We start from the raw sequence: 18,473 nt of genomic DNA, 5'->3' as shown, positions 1-18,473 counted from the left end.
CCTCCGTGCTACCCTCCCAGACCTATTTTATATTTTATTTGGAAACAGGGTCTCACTAAGTTGCTGAGTCTGGCTTCAAACCTACGCGATCCTCCTGTCTCATCCTCCCAAGTGCTGGGATTACAAGCGTGCACCACCACGCCATTTTAGAATGTTTAAAGTACTGATTTTTCAAACAGTTTTTGTTGTTATAGCATGCTTTCCAAAGCACCAAATATAATTGGGGGAGGGTGTTAAATAGAATATACTATACATGTCAATAACTGGTTAAAATCATAGATTATAGACTTTTTTTTTTTTTTTTTGGTGGTACTTGGGGATGGAACCCAGGGGCCTTCTACCTCCAGGCTATACTCCCAGACTTTTTTATATTTTTATTTGGAAACAGGGTTCTTAAGCCAGCAAGGCTGGCTTCGAACCTGGGCAATTATAGACTTCTTAAGAAAAGTAAGGAGGTCTAATTTTAACTTGGATTACTTAAGTATTACTGACCAAGGATGTCATGATGTGATTTCTCTAAAGGGCTGTCATCCCTATGAAACCAGATCCCAAAATATATTCACATTTTGAAAAAAATCTAATTTTTTCTGTGATTTTAATGCTATAAGATTTTGAGATATATTTGTAAATGTAAGCCCATCTTTCCTAATATCTTTCTGCTGTGTCAAAGCCTTGCTAAGCCTTGACCTTGAACGTCTTTCCCATTTGTTATAGCTTGAGGCCGGGCGTGGTGGCGCGCGCTTGGGAGGCAGAGACAGGAGGATCGCGCAGGTTCGAAGCCAGCCCCGCGCGCTGGTTTAGGAGACCCTGTTTCAAAATTTAAAAAAAAATGTAAAAATAGGTCTGGGAGTGTAGCCCGGAGGTAGAAGGGCTTCCAGGAACCCCAGTACCACCAAAAACAAACAAACCAACCATTTGTTATAGCTTGATCTCATTACTAGTTGGTCTTCCGGTTTACAATATAAATGTACCATGAACTTGTATCTTTAAATACTTTGCAAAGTTTGATAATTCTAAATACTCATTTCAAGGGCCATAATATGAGAATTCTGTATTTGCCATGAAATCAGGCAGATGTAAGGGATTGTTTCTCTGAGCCTGCATCTTGAAACAAATGCCTTGAACATTTGAAGGTGTTCTCCGCAGTGCTGCAGAAGGGGCACCTCTGAGGACTTGGCTTTGCTAATGAGTAGCAACAAATCTATTCAGAATTCAAAATTCCTTAACTTACTCTGTCGCTCACTGGTTAGTTATCTTCTTAAAGCTGATCTACCAAAGAATTACTAATGAGCCCTGCACATTCGTTCAGATGGTAAGTATTTTAAGGGCGAGGCATGACAGGTTGGTTTTGCCACTTGCCCACAGCGTTGAGACCCCTGGCCTCCAGCACACTGAAGGAACTGGGAGTGGTCGTGCTGTAGACATACAGAGGCTTTTACACAGAAAGTCATGTGTTTTTATCTCAGGATTTCATCAAATGGAGGCATAAAGCTGAGTGTTGCTATTTGTGGTATGTAGTTGCTTAAGCCATTGACCTCCATTTCTCTTTTAAAAAATATGAAGTAGAAATTGGTGACTGTGTAAGTTATTTATAATCTAGTTAAGAAACAGGGATGTCTTTGAGACCTAGAAATGGGCTAAAGTATAGTTTTTATTATACCTGTACAGCCAAAATAAATGACCTAGTTGGATTTTCAAGAACATTTTAATCTGGAAATGAATGAAATATTTGGATTAACTCCATACTTTTTGGATAGCAGACTTTGAAGAAATTGAGCTTGTGAAGAATCAGGACTGTGGCCACACTCCTTTCTGTGGTTAAGGTGCTAGTCTGCGGGTTGGCACGCTGCACACCCTGTGAGCACCTGTCACCTGTGTAATCCTGTAACTGAGGAAAGAATGGCCTTTGCATTTTTAAAATTTTTGCATTGGTAAATGGTTAGGGGGATAGAGGGACATGCAAGAAGTGCATTAAATGGACACTGTGTCCATCAAGCTTTGTTCCAGTACACTGCGGTCACGTGGTTCTGGGTTGCCCCTGGCTGTTTTCCCACTAGCAGAGTAGGTTGAGAAGTTGTGGTGACTCGTGGCGCCCAAAGCCTAAAATATTTAACATCTAGCCTTTACAGAAGACAGGTCACCATCTTATGCTAATGCTGCAGAGCTAAATAGAAACTATCATAAGTCAGTTTGGTAAAAATTGGTTCTAGGCTATAAAGAAATGGGGCCTCACCAAAGCCAGGGCAGGAGAGGAAGATACCACTGTCTGACTTTCTGAAGAAAGGCATTATCAGGTATTGATGGTATGATATTGCCACTAGTATTTCCCTACTGCAAATTTCCTTGTTTGAATGATTATGGCATGTGGCAGATCTTAGATGAAACAGATAAAAAACTGGCTTTTAGTTATGGTAGGAAATGTTGGATTCTGCATACTTGTTAAGCAAAGTTGTTTGAATAAGATGCCAAGACAAAAATAAAATAATCCAGTTTGCTACTCCTTTGCCAAATTAATAAGCATTATGCCAGTAGGTGGTATAAAAGCATGCAACAATCATATAATTTAGGTACATCAAGATATAATCTAAGCCACCACACTGGCACACGCCTGTAATCCCAGTACTTGGGAGGCTGAGACAGGAGGATCGCAGGTTTGTGACCAGCCTCAGCTTATTAAGCAAGGTGAGGCCCTCCGCGATTTAGTGACATCCTGTTGTTGTTTTTTTTTTACCAAGGTAAAAAGAAAAAGGCTGGGGTGTAGTTCAGAGGTAGAATGTCCCTGGGTTCAATCCACAGCAGTGCCAAAAAAAAAAAAAAATCTATTTGAAGCTGAACTCAGCACAAATATAACTATTCATTGAGTATTTACTATGAGCTGGGCCCCATGCCAAGTGTTATCACATTATTTCTCTTAAAACTCATTATAATCCTGTGATATAGCTGTTGCGGACCAAAAAACAAGCAGTTTGACCAAGGCTCTCAGCTAGTAGATGGTAGAACCTATACCTGTCCCAGTCTCTCCAGCGCCGAAGCCTGTGCTCCTACCCAGTACATGACTTATGTAAAGGTAAAAGCTATTCCTAGAGGTAGATTGTGACCTTAGAATGGCAGGAAGTGTCAGGGAAGAGTGTCTGATGGGTCTGAAGGGGGAGTGAAGGAAACAGGAGCAGTGGCCTGTGCAGTTTACACTAGCCAGCTGCAGACCATCAGACTGAAAACATGCCATTTCTCTCACATGGTTTTTGGTACTAAGTAGGTCATGAAATACTTGAATTTATGCAACATTTATGCCCAGGAATGAGGCAGGCGATGGGTGTGTACCTTGAGAGTGCTTAGGATTTAAAGTAGTTAGGGAGATGAAATAAGTTGCTGTATGGCGATTCCAGAGTTTCCTGTATGTGCAAAAAGTGGTATCCACATTGAAAACCAGTTTTGCCATGACCAGTACACTTAGAGATGACTGTAATTGAAACAACTATGATGAGTATGTCTGGAAAAGTTCACCTCTTATAAAGCAGCTTATTTGAAAGCTTTCTGAACTTTCTCCTTCCAAAATATGAAAATATTGTTTTAGAAATTTTAACCCACACAGTGAGAAAGCTCTGTATCTGTGTTTCTTCTGCCTTTTTTTCTGCATCAGTTTTAAATGTTTTCCTCAGGATACTGTGTAGATGTGATTCTGTCGTGTATTGTTCTAAAGAGGAGTATCCAGGACTAATGGCGTCGTGTAGAGGTACCACCTCAGCATTTTATTTGTAGACAACTTCCTTATGGGATGGACTCGCACTTGAGGTAACATTATGGAATCTTTGGATCGGCTTTTAATAGCTGCTCCTTTATCGAGCAGTAATGTTTGTTACTACGTAAAAGTTCCTGGAATAGTGTAAGCATTCTGCTTGGATCTGTTTGTATGTGTGGGCCTGAGAATGTAGCCAGTTAGTAATAGAGACTGAGGTGTGTTGTTGTGTATGTTGATGAACAGGCTGAGCTGAGCCATTATGTTGCACAATTCCTGGGACCATACCAAAAAAAAAAAAAAAAACTCATCCTTACAGCATAGCGAGTTTAGGACCCACAGAAGTAAGAAAACAGGGGCCAGGGAACCCCAGCTCCACCCACCTGTGGAACCCTATACCAGCGACTTAGTCTTTCTGAACTTCAGAGCCCTCATGATCAACTGAAGAAGCTGGAGAAGACTGTTTCTAACATCTCAAGACTTTAACACTAATCAACTCAAAAATCAACAGATGTGATTACTCCTTTCAGAGGCTTAGGTCTCTTGCCATTAACTCTGCTCACAGTGCAGCAAGGAGCTGACTTCCTAACTGACCCTGTGTAAGACACGCTCTGCAGCCACCTTGCTGCACTCGTGGAAGACCTCACGTACTCTACAGGGGTTTGGTTTGGTTTGGTTTTTCTGATGAGAACGTGGTGTAAGGATATACTTAGAAATTATAAATATTTGGTACTCAAGAATTTCCACCATGCGCTTTAGTTAAGGATTCTGTAGTCGTCTCATAAAATCATATGGTAACTTCCTAAGAATGCTTTTCCATTTTGGCAATAGATCTCTCCGCAGACCCCCTGCTGGCTCACTCAGCCTACCCAAACGTGCTAGACAAGCATAGGATACACGCCCCGCTCACTCAGCTGCCTACCATATCACCTCACGACCCTCTTCCCCAGTCTCTTCTCCATTTCCAAAACTAGTCTCCACCGCCCCTGCTATGGGTTCATAGGGCGCTGCCCTGCCCACCCAGCAGGCCCAGTGTCCACTACAGACCCTTCTTCCTGACCTCCTGGTGCTACTTGCTGCTTTAACTAGATTCTGGGTTTAATCATTTATCCACTTGATCTTAGGAGGCTGCCTCTTCTGATTTTCAAAGTTTAATTTTAGGTTTTTATTCTTTCTGGCCAGTTCTGTCATATCATCACTTGTACTTTTTTTTTTAATTGAAGATTTAAAGAAGTTTATTAAAAGATAGAAATACAGAGGATAGGTACAGCTCCATACCAGACTGGCATGGAGGGGTGATGCGAATGAAGACACCCCATCACTTGTGCTTTAGAACTCTTTGTCTGCCTTTCTTTCTCCCTTCCTTCCTTCCTTCCTTTCTTTCATTCATTCGTTCTATACTGGGGATTGAACCCAGGAGCATTCTACCTCTGAGATATACCCCTAGGCCTTTTCTTATTTTTTATTTTGAAACAAGGTCTCACTAAGTTGCTGAGGCTGGCCTCAAACCTGCAATCCTCTTGTCTCAGCCCCTCTCCTGCAAGTACGAGGAGTAAAGGCACGCACACTGTGCCAGGCTCATTAGAACTTTTTCTAGGAATCTTAATCTTTCACATAAGCCCATTTGGAATTAAGTTGTATTTTCCTGGCTGTTGTGCATATTTGTATAAATTATTGATACTGATATTAAGAGAATTACTACTTAGTATTGATATTAAGAGAATGACTACTTTTCCTTTCTTCTCCTGGACCTCAAACCTGCCCACTTTGAATTGGTATATCAAGAATCTACCTGAGTTCAGTTTCTGCAAGTTTTGCTTGACCTAGTTTGAGCATAGTTCAGAGTCCAAGCAGAAGTGTTCCTAGTACCTAGAGAATACTTGATATTGGGTCATGCTGAAAGGAGAATAATTAAGTCGGGTTTGTAAAGACTCTATCATTAACTCTCCTAGTTCTTCATATGCTCTGAAGAAAAGATGGTTTATGTCCGGACCAAAGCCTGCGTTATGAATCTGCTAGAGCTCATGGAATGCTGGGAGATCCCTCGATGCCTGGAGGCCATCTTCAAGCTCTTAACATTCCCATGTGTGCCGTAGACCACTATCTTAGAATTACCCAGGTTGTCCATTTTCTCCACGACCCTGTAGGCTGAGTGCTCCTCTCTCTCTCTCTCAGCCTGTTGGCAGGGGGCTCCAGTCTCATTCTGCTGGACCATTGGCCATTCCAGCAAGAGCTGCACCAGAGGCAAAAGCTTAGCAAAAGCATGTAGTTGAGCCAGGCGTGGTGGCACACACTTTTAATCCCAGCATTCGGGAGGCTGAAGCAAGAGGATCGCGGTTCACGAACAGCCTGAGCTACTTAGTGAGGCCCTTTGCAACTCAGACCCTATTTCAAAATAAGGAATAAAAAATAGGGCTGGGGGTGTAGCTTAGAGGTAGAATGCCCCTGGGTTCCATCCCCGGTACCACAAAAAAACAAGATAGTCATGAAAACAAGATACCAACGCATCACTCAGTCTCTTGACCTAAAACTTGATCAGTATAAGATGCAGTGATTCGATTCTATAGTTAAATTTACAGGCCAGGCCCCTAGACAAGCAGAGAAAGAGAAATGGCCTCCTCCGCCTGGGGATCCTTCACCAGTACCCCAGTGCCTGTGCCATTTCCTTTTCTGTTTAGCAGATGCAAGCAGCTCTACCCAGGGCATGTTGGCGGAGCTTTATCCGAGGAGTCTCCAGCAAGGGGCACGAGGCAGAGCAACTGAATGCCAGATCCGCTTGGCACCGCTCTGCATCCTGGAAGGACCAAGATGCCTTTGTAGGGTGCTGTGGCGTGGCCCCTCCATCACACCAGGGCTTTGGAGCACGGCACTGGGGTCATTAAAAGGCACCACAAAGGACTTGTTTGATTGCTCTTGGCTTTCCAACCCCAGATCTGAAAAGCTGCCTGGAGCATCTAAACCATCATGCACGTGGCAAAGGCCAGCATCAACTTCTTCCTTGCTAACCAGGAAATTTTTTCCTCTGGATTTCCATATTTTTCCCTGTTTTGTAGTCACATTTTTTAGCCTCGTTTTGGTCAGTGTGTTCAATATAATGCCCCTCTTAGCCAGGTATAAATATCTGTCCTTCAGGAAATCTCAGGTATCACCACTCATTCCCGTGGCCTCCCGCACTCTTTGTGTTTTGGGTTGGAATGATGGGTTCACATTCATTTTTACTCTCAGTGGCTGATAATCTTGATGAAGAGAGTGAAACAGACACTCAGGTAGTGTGCTGTCTAGGTTACTGGAGTTCCTTCATAATGGCTTCAGGCACAGAGTCCAGTGTCCCACCACAGACATTCTCGTAACTGAGGTCTAAGAAAAGCCAACTCGTGCCCAAAGGGAAGATGCCTCCAGTAGTCTTACTGTTCTTTATCCTGTCTCAGGAGAGAGTTTGTCAGCCACCTAATATCACCTATACTTCATCCCCAAGGGGTCAGGCACCACACACCCATAGAAAAAAAAGGAATACCTGAAGCTATACTCCTAGTGGGCACTAACAGTTCTTTACTGTCTTCTTGTCTAAGCCATGGTGTTCTCTCAGAAAGTTACTAATAGCCATTTCTCAATTGATAGCAAACCTTTTTTTTTTTGGGGGGGGTGGTACTGGGCCTTGAACTCAAGGTTGATCTACCCTTCTTCCTCACCCCCCGAGCCCTATTTTAGTTTTCTTTGGAAATACAATCTTGCTAAATTACTGCATGCTGGCCTCAAACCTGCGCTCCTCCTGTCTCAGCCTCCCAAGTTCTGGGATTTCAGGGGTTGTGTCACCATGCCCCGCTGGGACTTCCTTTCTTGGTAACAGTTGTCTTTCTCGTCTTCCCTTTGGAGGTGCGTGTTTCGCCCTGCCATAACCCCGTGGCCTCGTCATTCCTAAGGTGCTCCTGCTGCTCCCCAGCACTAAAACTGAACCGCACTTGCTTATTCAGCACCAAGTTGGTGGTGACAAGGGCCCTCTCTCCCCTCACCACTGTTTCCGTTTTTTAAAAGCACACTTGACACTTAGCACACCCAGATCCTCGCTGGAGTTTAGGAAGCAGACAGGAGCTGCGCCCTCTTCACCTTGTCTTCTCCCCAACTCGGACACTCTAGACCTGCCATCCTATTCTCCCCGCACCTGCCGGGCTTCCCATGTGGCTTCTGAACGACATGATAGTTTTGCCCAGACAGAATGGTTTTTACTCATCTGCCAGTGGCAAAGCACTGGAGGTAAATAATCATTGCGTCTCCTCGTTTTACCGAAGACCCAGGGAGGAAAGTGAGTCATTGGCTCAGGATGATCCTGCGGGGCCACTCCACATGTCCCCTGTCTCTGCTTCGTCCGCTCAGCTGGTACCCACTCATTCCATTTCTGATCACACCCTGTTCCCTCTCTGCAGGTCTTTACTAACACCGGGAAGGAGTCAAAGTCTAGACTTAAGCCCATATCAAACTTATGGAATCGTCAGGCCCATCTCTTGTACAGAATTAGAATTTTTCATGGTGCCAAGCAAGTACAAGGATCTGTGACGTGTGGCTATACTGAGACCCACTTTATTATATTAAACACCTGCATGATTACTACACTAGTCCTGCCCACTGGTGGATTTACCTCTTTGGTTAAATGTTTCCAGTAAACATGATTCAGAAGCTCTTTCCAGTCTGGCCCAGGCCCAGGTTTCCTAAACACACGGAGTCAGTGCTAATGGTATTTCTCAGTTGCTCGTGGAGAGTAAGCATGTGCTTGGTCCATCTGTTCATCCCCGCTGCTCCCACTCATCTTTTGCATCTTTTGACGATATAACTGAATCTGGGATAGGCAACTGTTTCTTCCTACTCTATACTCCTCATTCTAGATGAAAATACTTTCCTAAGCCATCAGGTCCAGGCATCAGCATCTAGCCCTCCAATGCATGAGATTTGCCGCCACCGCCCCCCCCCCCCCGTTATAGATTTTCCCACTGATTTAGCCCTCTCTGTTTCAAGAACAGTGAATTGTGCTTAACTAAAGTTAATGCATCAACCAGCCACTCTTTTATGTCTGCTGTAGCACTGGAGGTTGGGTAATTCGGAAAACATTACTATAGGCCCTAACAACAACAATAATAACAATAATAAATGTCCTAAGCACTTGAATGAAGTAACAGTAGTGACAAAATGAATATTAGATGCAGTGCAAGGAAGCTGGTTAGGTGTGAAGGGAGAAAGCGTGGGACTCAAAATTACTATAAAGTTGGTGCCCGAGACATCAGTAACACCATAAAGAGAGACAGACAAAAAAACCTAGGGATTGGCCAAGACTCGGGGCAGGGTGTGGGACCTGAACCAGCGCAGGCTCCACTGAGCATCCATGTTGTGTATAGAAGGCAGCCAGAAACATGGAACTGGATGCCAAGAAAGAACTTTACATTAGGAAATTTCCCCCGCCAAGCTGCTGTTGAAGTCACAGCAGAGTCAAATATGTCGAGTGAAAGCTGGACAGAACCTCAGGAACACACGTCCTTTCAGAGATGGGAAGTGTGGGGGAGGAGGGCTCGAGGTGGGAGGTGGGCAGCATGGGGGACTCCTGCGGGTGAGCACAAGGCTGGCGGGGAGTGTGCGCAGAGCGAGCAGCCTTTTAGGGGCGTGGAAGGGCTTAAGAGCAGATGGAGTGAGGGTGGAGTTGTGCAAGAGCTACAGGGGTGTGAGGACAGACTGGGGTGCCTAGCAAGCCCCGATGAGAGTTGGTCTGGGATGGGGGGATGGGTATCTACGCAGCCTTCGACCACTTTGGGAATTCTAAGATACTATATGAGAGCCAGCGTCCCCACGCAACAGCAGAGTGTGGCTCCCGGTTCTTAGCAGCACATATTCTCCCTGGCCACCGTTCATTTCAGCCGCGGTTTCTGCACTCTTCCTACTTGGCTTTGAGCGCCTGAGGTTTTCCACCCGCCCCTCTGCTGAAGGTCGGGCGTCTTAATCCTTTCCTTTTACAGTACGGTACACGCATGCTCTATAGTGTGGCTGTGCACTGGTCTCACTGGAGGAGCTTTTAAAAAAAAATCCCAGTATTTGGGAGGCTGAGACAGGAAGATTGCGGGTTCTAGGCCAGCCTCAGTAACTTAGCAAAACCCTGTTTCTAAATAAATAGGCCTGGCCTGGGGCGATGTAGCTCGGAGGTAGAATGCCCCTGGCTTCAATCCCCAGTTTCAACAAAGCATAACACCTGGTACCTCAGCCTCTCCCAGAAAATCTGATTTAATTGGTGCTGCCTGGATTCTTTTAAAAAAGCTCCCGGGGGATTGTTCTCTGTGTCCAGGGTTAATATCTTTGGTGTCCAAGTGTTCCCCCTGGTGGGAGTAATGACTCCCACTAATGGAAGTCTTACTGTGGAGACACCTGATGAATATAAGACTATTCCTGTAAGAAATCCTTATGGCTAGGCACAGGGACTCGGGCAGACGCTCTTTGATCCCACGAGAGTTCTGTATTATCTAGATCCTCAATTTCCTTAATATAGCGATGGGAATAATCATAATACTGCTGCAAAAGAGTGGGGATTAGCTCAGTTAGTGTAATGTGTTCAGTGCAAAGATTAGCACATATAGGAACTCAACACGGAGCCATTGTTAATACTTTGGGGATTGCATTAACATTTTTTTTTCCTAATAGGAAAAGGCTGTTACTCCCTAGGCCCATGCAAGTTGAATTCATATCCTTTGCATACTGTTAATCTTGTATCTATACATTGCTTAATGAAGGAAAATTGCAGGCTATGTTATTTTTACATTAAAAAAAAAAAAAGAGCAGTGATTACAGGTAGCAGGACTCCATGCTGCAGTGAAAGACAGCGTTATTGTCCCAAATATTTAACTTTGGTTCAATGCCCTTGGGAAGAAAGTAGCCATGGGGGTGGCTCTGTCAAAACCCCATACACTCCCTCCTGAAGACTGCGCGTGCGTGAACTCTGACTTTCCTCGACTCTCGCTCTGACAGGAACCTGCATCCAGAAGTTCAGTTAACCTCTCCCTCCCCAGGGCCTCCCTCTCCCCACATTGTTTATGCAACACCTCCGCCATTTAACTATTGTTTCAAGTGTCTAAAAGTAAAGAAGCCTAACCCCCCACCCCTTACGCCATCCTTCAGCCTGGCTTGTCCTTAGCAGGCTAGCCCCACCTTGCTGACGAGCTGCCTGCCCCACCGCAAGATGATTGTTGGAGAGGTAACAACTTTTGCCAGAAGCAGCCTTAAACTTTGAATGGACAGTAACGTACTTGCATTTACAAGCAGTGACACTTGTCACCTTCGTGTTGTTATTTATGCAGCATTAACCTTTTTCTCCAGATCATTGAGACTGAGAATATGATGGACCGAATTGTGACTGGCTTGTCTGAGTCTAGTGTCAAGGTGCGGTTAGCTGCCGTCAGGTATGAGCTTTAACTGGTCTGAATCAACATTCTTTGCTGTGTGTGTAACTTGTTTCCTTTCTGGTCCTTCACCGAGTAAGCGCAGGGTCCAGATGTTACTGGAAAGTACCCACAGGTGCATCCCCGCCCTGTGCGACCTTACCTAGCGGAGAGCCCAGCCTCCAGAGCCCACCAATGCCCTGCCACAGTGGTGCTCTCTGTAGACACCTGCAGTGTGCTTTAGTAACAGTGAGAAGCCAAGCAGCTTAGTTGAAAAGAAAGTTTGGGCTTCTTGGGCAGCTAATTCTGATTATTCTTTGTAGATGTTTGCACAGTTTATCCAGATCTGTACAGCAACTTCGAACCAGTTTCCAGGACCACGCTGTGTGGAAACCTTTGATGAAGGTAAGAGATAAGGACCAAGTAGTGCTGCTGCCCACAGTGTCTTTGTGAGCCGAGCTGGCCGGCGCACGCCCTGTGGCAGGGGCTCATCTCATATTTGTGTAGAACATTTTGAACATCGGTCTCTTTGAAGCCGATGTTCTGAGTATCCACAAATCTATAGGCTGTGATTCTGAGGTGAGCGTCTCATGTGTTGAGGGAAGGATAAGCCTGTGTTCTTTTACTAACCAATGCTTAGTTACTCCTCTGATATCCCTGTGTTTAGTGTTACTCTTTAAATTGTTATTTATAAAAAGGAAAAACTGACCATTCACAGATATAATGTGTTGCTCTTAATCTTTTAGCAATCTCTGGATGTTCTTTTATGTCTTTGGTTTTGGTTTTAGTTTTTTTACTAGAGATTGAACCCAGAGCATTTTACCTCTGATCTACACTCCCAGCTTCTTTTTATTTTTTTATTTTGAAACAAGGTCTCATTAAGTTGGGGAGGCACTCTCTAAGTTGCTGTGGCTGGCCTTGAACTTAAAATCTTCCTGTCTCAGACTCCCACCACGCCCCTTTGATATTTCTGAATATAACTTTTTTCTTTTTTTGGCATCAGGTTTGCTCTCTAGGGCTCCCAACCCAATAAAAATAGGATTCAGGGAAAAAGAATCTGAATTGAGACACAGGTGTGCATCAGGTTTGCTGCTGGTAATGTCACCCCCGATACATAACAGAACCACAGATCAACTTGGTTTGTTTATTTATTCATTCATATTTTTCCCTTAAATAACCTTGGATTTAGTCAACAGGCTTTTTGTTTACTTAAGTTTTTGTTGATTTTGCAAAGCCTTCAGAAGCCGTGGGCTGCCAGAAACATTCCCTGCAGAACCCTTGTCCTGGCTCACAGCTTCGGGGAGAGTGGGGGCATCCATGAGGCAGAGTAGTCAGGAGAGCGTGCGGCGGGCGCTGCAGGCAGAAGGACGGGAAGATCTTCCCGAGGGAGGAATAGACTGAGCAGAAACGTTGCGTAGTGCGTTAGAGAACAGCAAGGACTGTCACAGAGGGGCGGGCGTGGCGAGCAGCAGTGGACAGGTGACCACAGGCGGCGGAGTGGGGCCGGCGCCTGGGCTGGGGCCGGCGTGCTGAGTGCCTCTCACGGCGAGGTCTTCTCAGGGCACAGCACGTGCTTTCCGTGTCGAGGTCCCGGGATAGGTGGTAGTCATGGGTTGAGGAAGACCGTGGACCCTCGGGAATGGCAGGGTTGGTGAGTAGTGACTCTCAGGAGCTGTCAGGGACACGTGAGAGAGTATTACAGCGTGGCTCGTGAGGCGGATCAGGACGGTGCTGCTTGCTTTAATCTCTCCTTTCCAGTTGGCCACCTGAGCAGCCCGTGACGCTGAACTTGGTCCACTTCCACCCACTGGCACGCCTTCCTGTGCCTCGCCCTGTGCCAGCCCCTCTGAATACCCCTCATTCTCCACTCTCCTTGCTGCCTGAGCCTCATCAAGAGCCCCTACACTCACAAACGTCGTTTGTCCGCTCCCCACTCTCCACATGCAGAGCCAGTGCCTTTCCACGCTGTAAGACACCCCTGCCACACGCTGCCACTGAGTCCATTGGCCACCCCAACCCCAGGCTGGCTCCAGGGGCCAGGGCAAGCGTGCCTGGGCTTTGGAAGGCTCTCCTCAGACGAGCAGTGCTTTTTTTTTTCGCTGTTCTTACTCTTGATTGTTTTCAGAGTCACCGTTTTCCTAGCAGCTTGGTCTTGATTTAATGGTTATCCACTCACAATTCTGCTCATCTGCTTCTCAAAATAACTCCCTTTGCATCTGGGGCCATTATCTCTGATTGCTCGGCTCAGAGCCCCTGCATCGTATGAATCAGAAGTAGAGCACTGTGTGATTTCTGTCTAGTGCTCCCGGGAAAAGGTCTGACGAACGATCTAGAAGGGTTTCGTACACTTGGATGCATGTGGGTCTAATTACTCTCAAACTGTGGCTGTGTGGCACATTAAAGTATAGTGTTAAAGCTTGGAAGAAAACCAGTGATTTACCTCAGATATTATTTGGTTCCGCATTGTTCAGAGGCTATTTATGTATCTACTAATTTTTCCCTTTTGTTTCTGTTTTAAACTGTTAGCAAATCGCAAGAAAGTAGGCATTTGATTTTAATTAAACATTTGATTTGTGATTAATCTTTGTTCCTGTTTTGGTGGAGCTTTATTTGATCAGTGTTAGAGGTCAGCTTCTGAATTGTACACGTCTTATCAAGCATGTTGTGTCTCTGCAGTATGAGAAGTCAAGTTGAATGATGCTTATATTTAATCTCCCCTCTCAGCTGCAGAAGCCAGGCTGTTAATGCAATCCCCATTCTTATTCCGTAGGTTTTACAAAATGCACCAGATGAAATCCTAGTAGTAGCATCCTCCATGTTATGTAATCTTCTTCTTGAATTTTCTCCAAGCAAAGAGGTTCGTATTGATTTTTCTCTCCCTAGATGTGCCCTGGCCCTGCTAGAACTTAATCAAATGCTTTATGGTCATTGATATTTATAAATTGTGTTTAAAAACTACTTCTGGCCGGGCGTGGTGGCGCACGCTTGTAATCCCCGCGCTTAGGAGGCAGAGACAGGAGGATCGCGCAGGTTCGAAGCCAGCCACGCGTGCTGGCTTAGGAGACCCTGTTTCCAAAATAAAAATGTAAAAATAGGTCTGGGAGTGTAGCCCGGAGGTAGAAGGGCTTCCAGGAACCCCAGTACCACCAAAAAGTAAAAAAAATAAAAAATAAAAACTACTTCTGCATTTAATTTAGATAGAGGAGCAGATTCTTTTTTTTTTTTTAAATAGGCTTTTTTTTTTTTTTTTTTTTGGTGGTACTGGGGGTGGAACCCAGAGGCTTTCTACCTCCGCGCTATACTCCCAGATCTGTTTTATATTTTATTTTGAAACAGGGTCTCACTAAGTTGCTGAGAGCCTCAGTAAGTATCTGAGGCTGGCTTCAAACCTGTGTGATCCTTCTGTCTCAGCCTCCCGAGTGTTGGGATTACAAGTATGTGCCACCATACCTGGTGGGAATCTCTTGATCTAGGAGTTTCAGGCCAGCCTGGGCAACATAACAAGACCCCATCTCAAAATAATATAGCAACAATAATAGTAAACAGATAAATAAATGTTATTATATATTCTGGTCAATCTAAACTGCAGATGTAAGAAATAATTATATAAATAATAAACTATTTCAACTATATTAACTAAAGAATAAATTAAGCTGGGCGTGGTGGCACATGCTTGTAATCCCGGCGCTTGGGAGGCAGAAACAGGAGGATCGCGCAGGTTTGAAGCCAGCCGCACTGGCTTAAGAGACCCTGTTTCCAAATAAAAATAGGTCTGGGAGTGGAGCCCGGAGGTAGAAGGGCTTCCAGGAACCCCAGTACCACTAAAAAAAAAAGAAGAAGAAGAAGAAGGAGGAGGAAGAGAAATTAAGACTCAGTTTTAAATCAGGATTAGAAGTCACTTAAAGGAGATGACACCTGTCATCAAAAAATAATCTTTTGCTTAGAGATAAAATGGCCCTGGGTTCAATCCCCAGTACCATACACAGAAATAGTAATCATCATTATTATCACCATTATCTTTCATTGTTCAATGCTAATGGAAATTATTTGGGGAGGGGTTGAATGCGAGGTTCCCCCTTTTCTGTATTTTATAAATATTTGAGCTCATTTTAATAGGAAAAAATAAAATTAGTAAAGGAAGGAAGAACCTTAAAAAGTTAACTTTTATGTGTTAAAACATCTCTGATCTGGGACTGATAGTGTGGGTGCTTGGTTATATGTAAGTCCCTGGGTACAATTCTCAGCACTCAAAAGAACAAAAAACTAGCCTCCGTGTTCTGGGAAGGAGGAGGATGCGCTCAGTTAGAGGCTATTAGTATGATTAATTTTGTATGTTAAAATGAACCGGATCCTGATCTGGAGGGGAGGGAAATGCTTTGAGAGTGTGTTGTGCTGTGGATTGGAGTTGGAGCAGGGACTACAGGCTGACAAGAATGCTGTTTTAATTTAGGGTTCATTTCTCTGAAGATGGGAACCGCTGTGATTATCTTAAGAATATTAGCTTATTCAGAAGTATGCATTGAAGTCTTGAGAGTAAGGGGGTGTGATGCACACACTTTATTTTAAATGATGGGATAGAATACACAAGCTAGACCTCTAAATGTATACAACAGGAGAGATGATAAAGCCACAATGGCACAGCGTTTACAGTACCACTCTTTGTGGAGGGATGTGTAACCCTCTCAGAGATGTCCTTCTAAAAGGCTGCGCTTCTCCTAGGTAGAGAGCTCTGAATTGCTTAAAGTGTTTCTAGGACCTACTTGACAGATGGCCTGAAGCACTCGTTGGTGATGGTAAATCTTAATCCTCTAAGCTTTGAATCTTTTTGAAATTGCCAGAGACCCACTTTTACCCAACTATCCTAACTACAGTAAGTGGTCAGGCTAAAAGCATGTTGTTTCAGATGATAAATGTGGCACGACTGTAAAAGTACAAGTCTGTTTTGCTTGTATAATCGATTGGTAATCCTGAAAATAGTCTTCAAAGATGAATTCAGCAACATGTTCAGAGTAAGACTGACAAAGTGGAAGAAGGGTGACTGGTTATCTAGGTGTCATCAGCTTTCTTTCCTCGGTCGGCTGTGTTGCTTCGTGGTCACCGCTTATCGTAAGCCGTACACGAGATGCATGCGTACGAAGCAGAGCGTGGCAGTCTTGGAGAATGAGGAGAAGAGTGGGGAAGTAGAGGGTGGGCTCACAGAGGCTCTGAGAATGTACAGACAGGGTGTCTCTGGAGTCTTTCAGTCTACAAGGAAAAAAGAAATGACAGGGATGGAGATATATATTTTATATATTATTTTTATTAATTTTTTTATCTTTATTTTTGGTACTGTGGTGTTAGGGATTGAACCTAGGGGCATTCTACCTTCACGGCACACCCCAACCCTACTTTATTTTTTATTTCAAAACAGGTCTCACTAAGTTGCCGAGGCTGGCTTTGAACCTGTGATCCTCCTGTCTCAGTCTCTCAAGTACTGGGACTATAGGCATGTGCCACTGTGCCTGCCTGGATTTGCTTACTTATTTGTTTGTTTATTCCGTTGTATGTGAGAGAGACTAAAGACAGAGAGATTTTGTTGCTTGGAATTGAGTAAGAATGGGGGGGGGATCATAGAGTTCCAGGGTATATGTACATTTATCTTACAAATCTAACTTTAACACTGCCTTTTGTTTGTTTCTTTTGCAATCACAGCCAATTTTAGAATCTGGAGCCGTAGAGCTACTTTGTGGATTAACCCAGAGTGAAAATCCTGCTTTACGAGTGAATGGAATTTGGGCTTTAATGGTATGTGTCACTCTCTTTTTTTAAATCTCATAATTTACATAATTATCAAGCTTAGACCTATAGAATGTGTTATTTGAAATATTTGAAATTTTCCTTTTTAAAGACCTGGCTAGCCAGGCATGGTGGCACATGCCTGTAATCCCAGTACTTGAGAGGCTGAGACAGGAGGATCGCAGGTTCAAGGACAGCCTCAGCAAGTAGTAAGACTCTCATCAACCTAGCAACACCCTATCTCCAAATAAGAAATAAAATTGGACTGGAAGTATAGCTCAAAGGCAGAATGCCTTTGGGTTTAATCCATAGTACCACACATACATACATACGCACACCATACATTATCACCTGGCTACTATGGCCCAGTACCTAGGAGACTTGGTATTCAGTTTTCAGGTACTGCAAGGAGATTGCTTGGCCACAATATTATTCAGTTTTTGTTGTTATTATGAAAAATGAACAGGTACCAGGCACAGGTGCACACCTGTAATCCCAGTACTTGGTAGGATGAGGTAGGAGGATCACAAGTTCAAGGCCAGTGTGTGGTGACTTCATGAGTCTCCATTTCTTTTTTTTTTTTTTTTTTTTTTAGTATTTTATTTATTTTATTTTTAATTTATTTTTATTGGTGCATTGTAATCATACATCACATTGGAATACAAGACTTGAGAGGATATACAAGCACACACAATCCAGTTAGCCCTCATCCAGTCCCCATTCCATTCCCTCCCCCTCCCTTGATCCCATGCTTGTTTGGTGATTAACTTTGATACATATGTTTATGTACCTCCTGCTTTTTAAAGAGGCTCCATCCTCCCCTATTCCATACCCTCTGATTGGTCACTTTAATTGCTTCACTATAGGGCCCTTTCTATAGCTCAATCACTTCCTGTTGCCCGTTTCCTCCTAGTTATTGCTGATTAGGGGAAGCATCTGGTTTTAATTTTCTGCAATATTTCTCTGTGCATGCCGCGTTGCAAATACTGATCCCACTCTTGACGGCCCCAGTAGTGGCCTGGCTACCCGGTGGACTGATCAGACCTCGCTCGTTCAAGCAGCAGCCTTGCCTCATGGGAGGCCCTGGTTCTGGCCTTGCTGGCCCCGACACTGACCTAACCCCTCAGCTGGCTCCGATCCCGGCCTCGGAGGCCCCAGCACCGGCCTTGCCTCACGGCAGGCTCCGATCCCGGCCTCGTTGGCCCCGACACCGGCCTAACCCCTCAGCAGGCTCTGATCCCAGCCTCGGAGGCCCCAGCATCGGCCTTCCTCAGAGGCAGGTTCCGATCCCAGCCTCGCTGGCCCCTGCACCGGACTAACTCCTTGGCAGGCTCCGATCCCGGCCTCGGAGGCCTCAATAACGGCCTTGCCTCACGGAAGGCTCCGATGCTGGCCGTTGGCCCCAGCACCGGCATAACCCCTAGGCAGGCTCCGATCCTGGCCATGAGTCTCCATTTCAAAATAATAAATAAAATAGGGCCAGAGGTCTATAGCTCAGAGGTAGGGACCCTTTGGGTTCGATCCGTAGTAAAACACACACACACACACACACACAC

At 44.7% G+C, this 18,473-nt stretch overlaps 1 protein-coding gene across 3 annotated transcripts in view; it reads left to right on the top strand.

Annotated features, from left to right (window-relative positions):
• ARMC8 (armadillo repeat containing 8) overlaps positions 1 to 18,473 on the top strand; it is a gene marked incomplete at both ends in the record, with an annotated part of 96,304 nt that overhangs the window by 64,604 nt on the left and 13,227 nt on the right. For all 3 annotated transcript variants that reach the window (XM_080695766.1, XM_080695767.1, XM_080695765.1), the window contains 4 exons: positions 11,081 to 11,163; positions 11,466 to 11,547; positions 13,913 to 13,999; positions 16,834 to 16,926. In XM_080695766.1, the coding sequence (XP_080551892.1) occupies positions 11,081 to 11,163; positions 11,466 to 11,547; positions 13,913 to 13,999; positions 16,834 to 16,926 (345 nt within the window). The remainder of the gene's footprint in view (positions 1 to 11,080; positions 11,164 to 11,465; positions 11,548 to 13,912; positions 14,000 to 16,833; positions 16,927 to 18,473) is intronic.

The sequence above is a fragment of the Muscardinus avellanarius genome (assembly GCF_963383645.1).
Source record: "Muscardinus avellanarius genome assembly, chromosome: 5".
Lineage (NCBI taxonomy): Eukaryota > Metazoa > Chordata > Mammalia > Rodentia > Gliridae > Muscardinus > Muscardinus avellanarius.
This window is presented reverse-complemented; position numbering and strand designations above follow the sequence as displayed.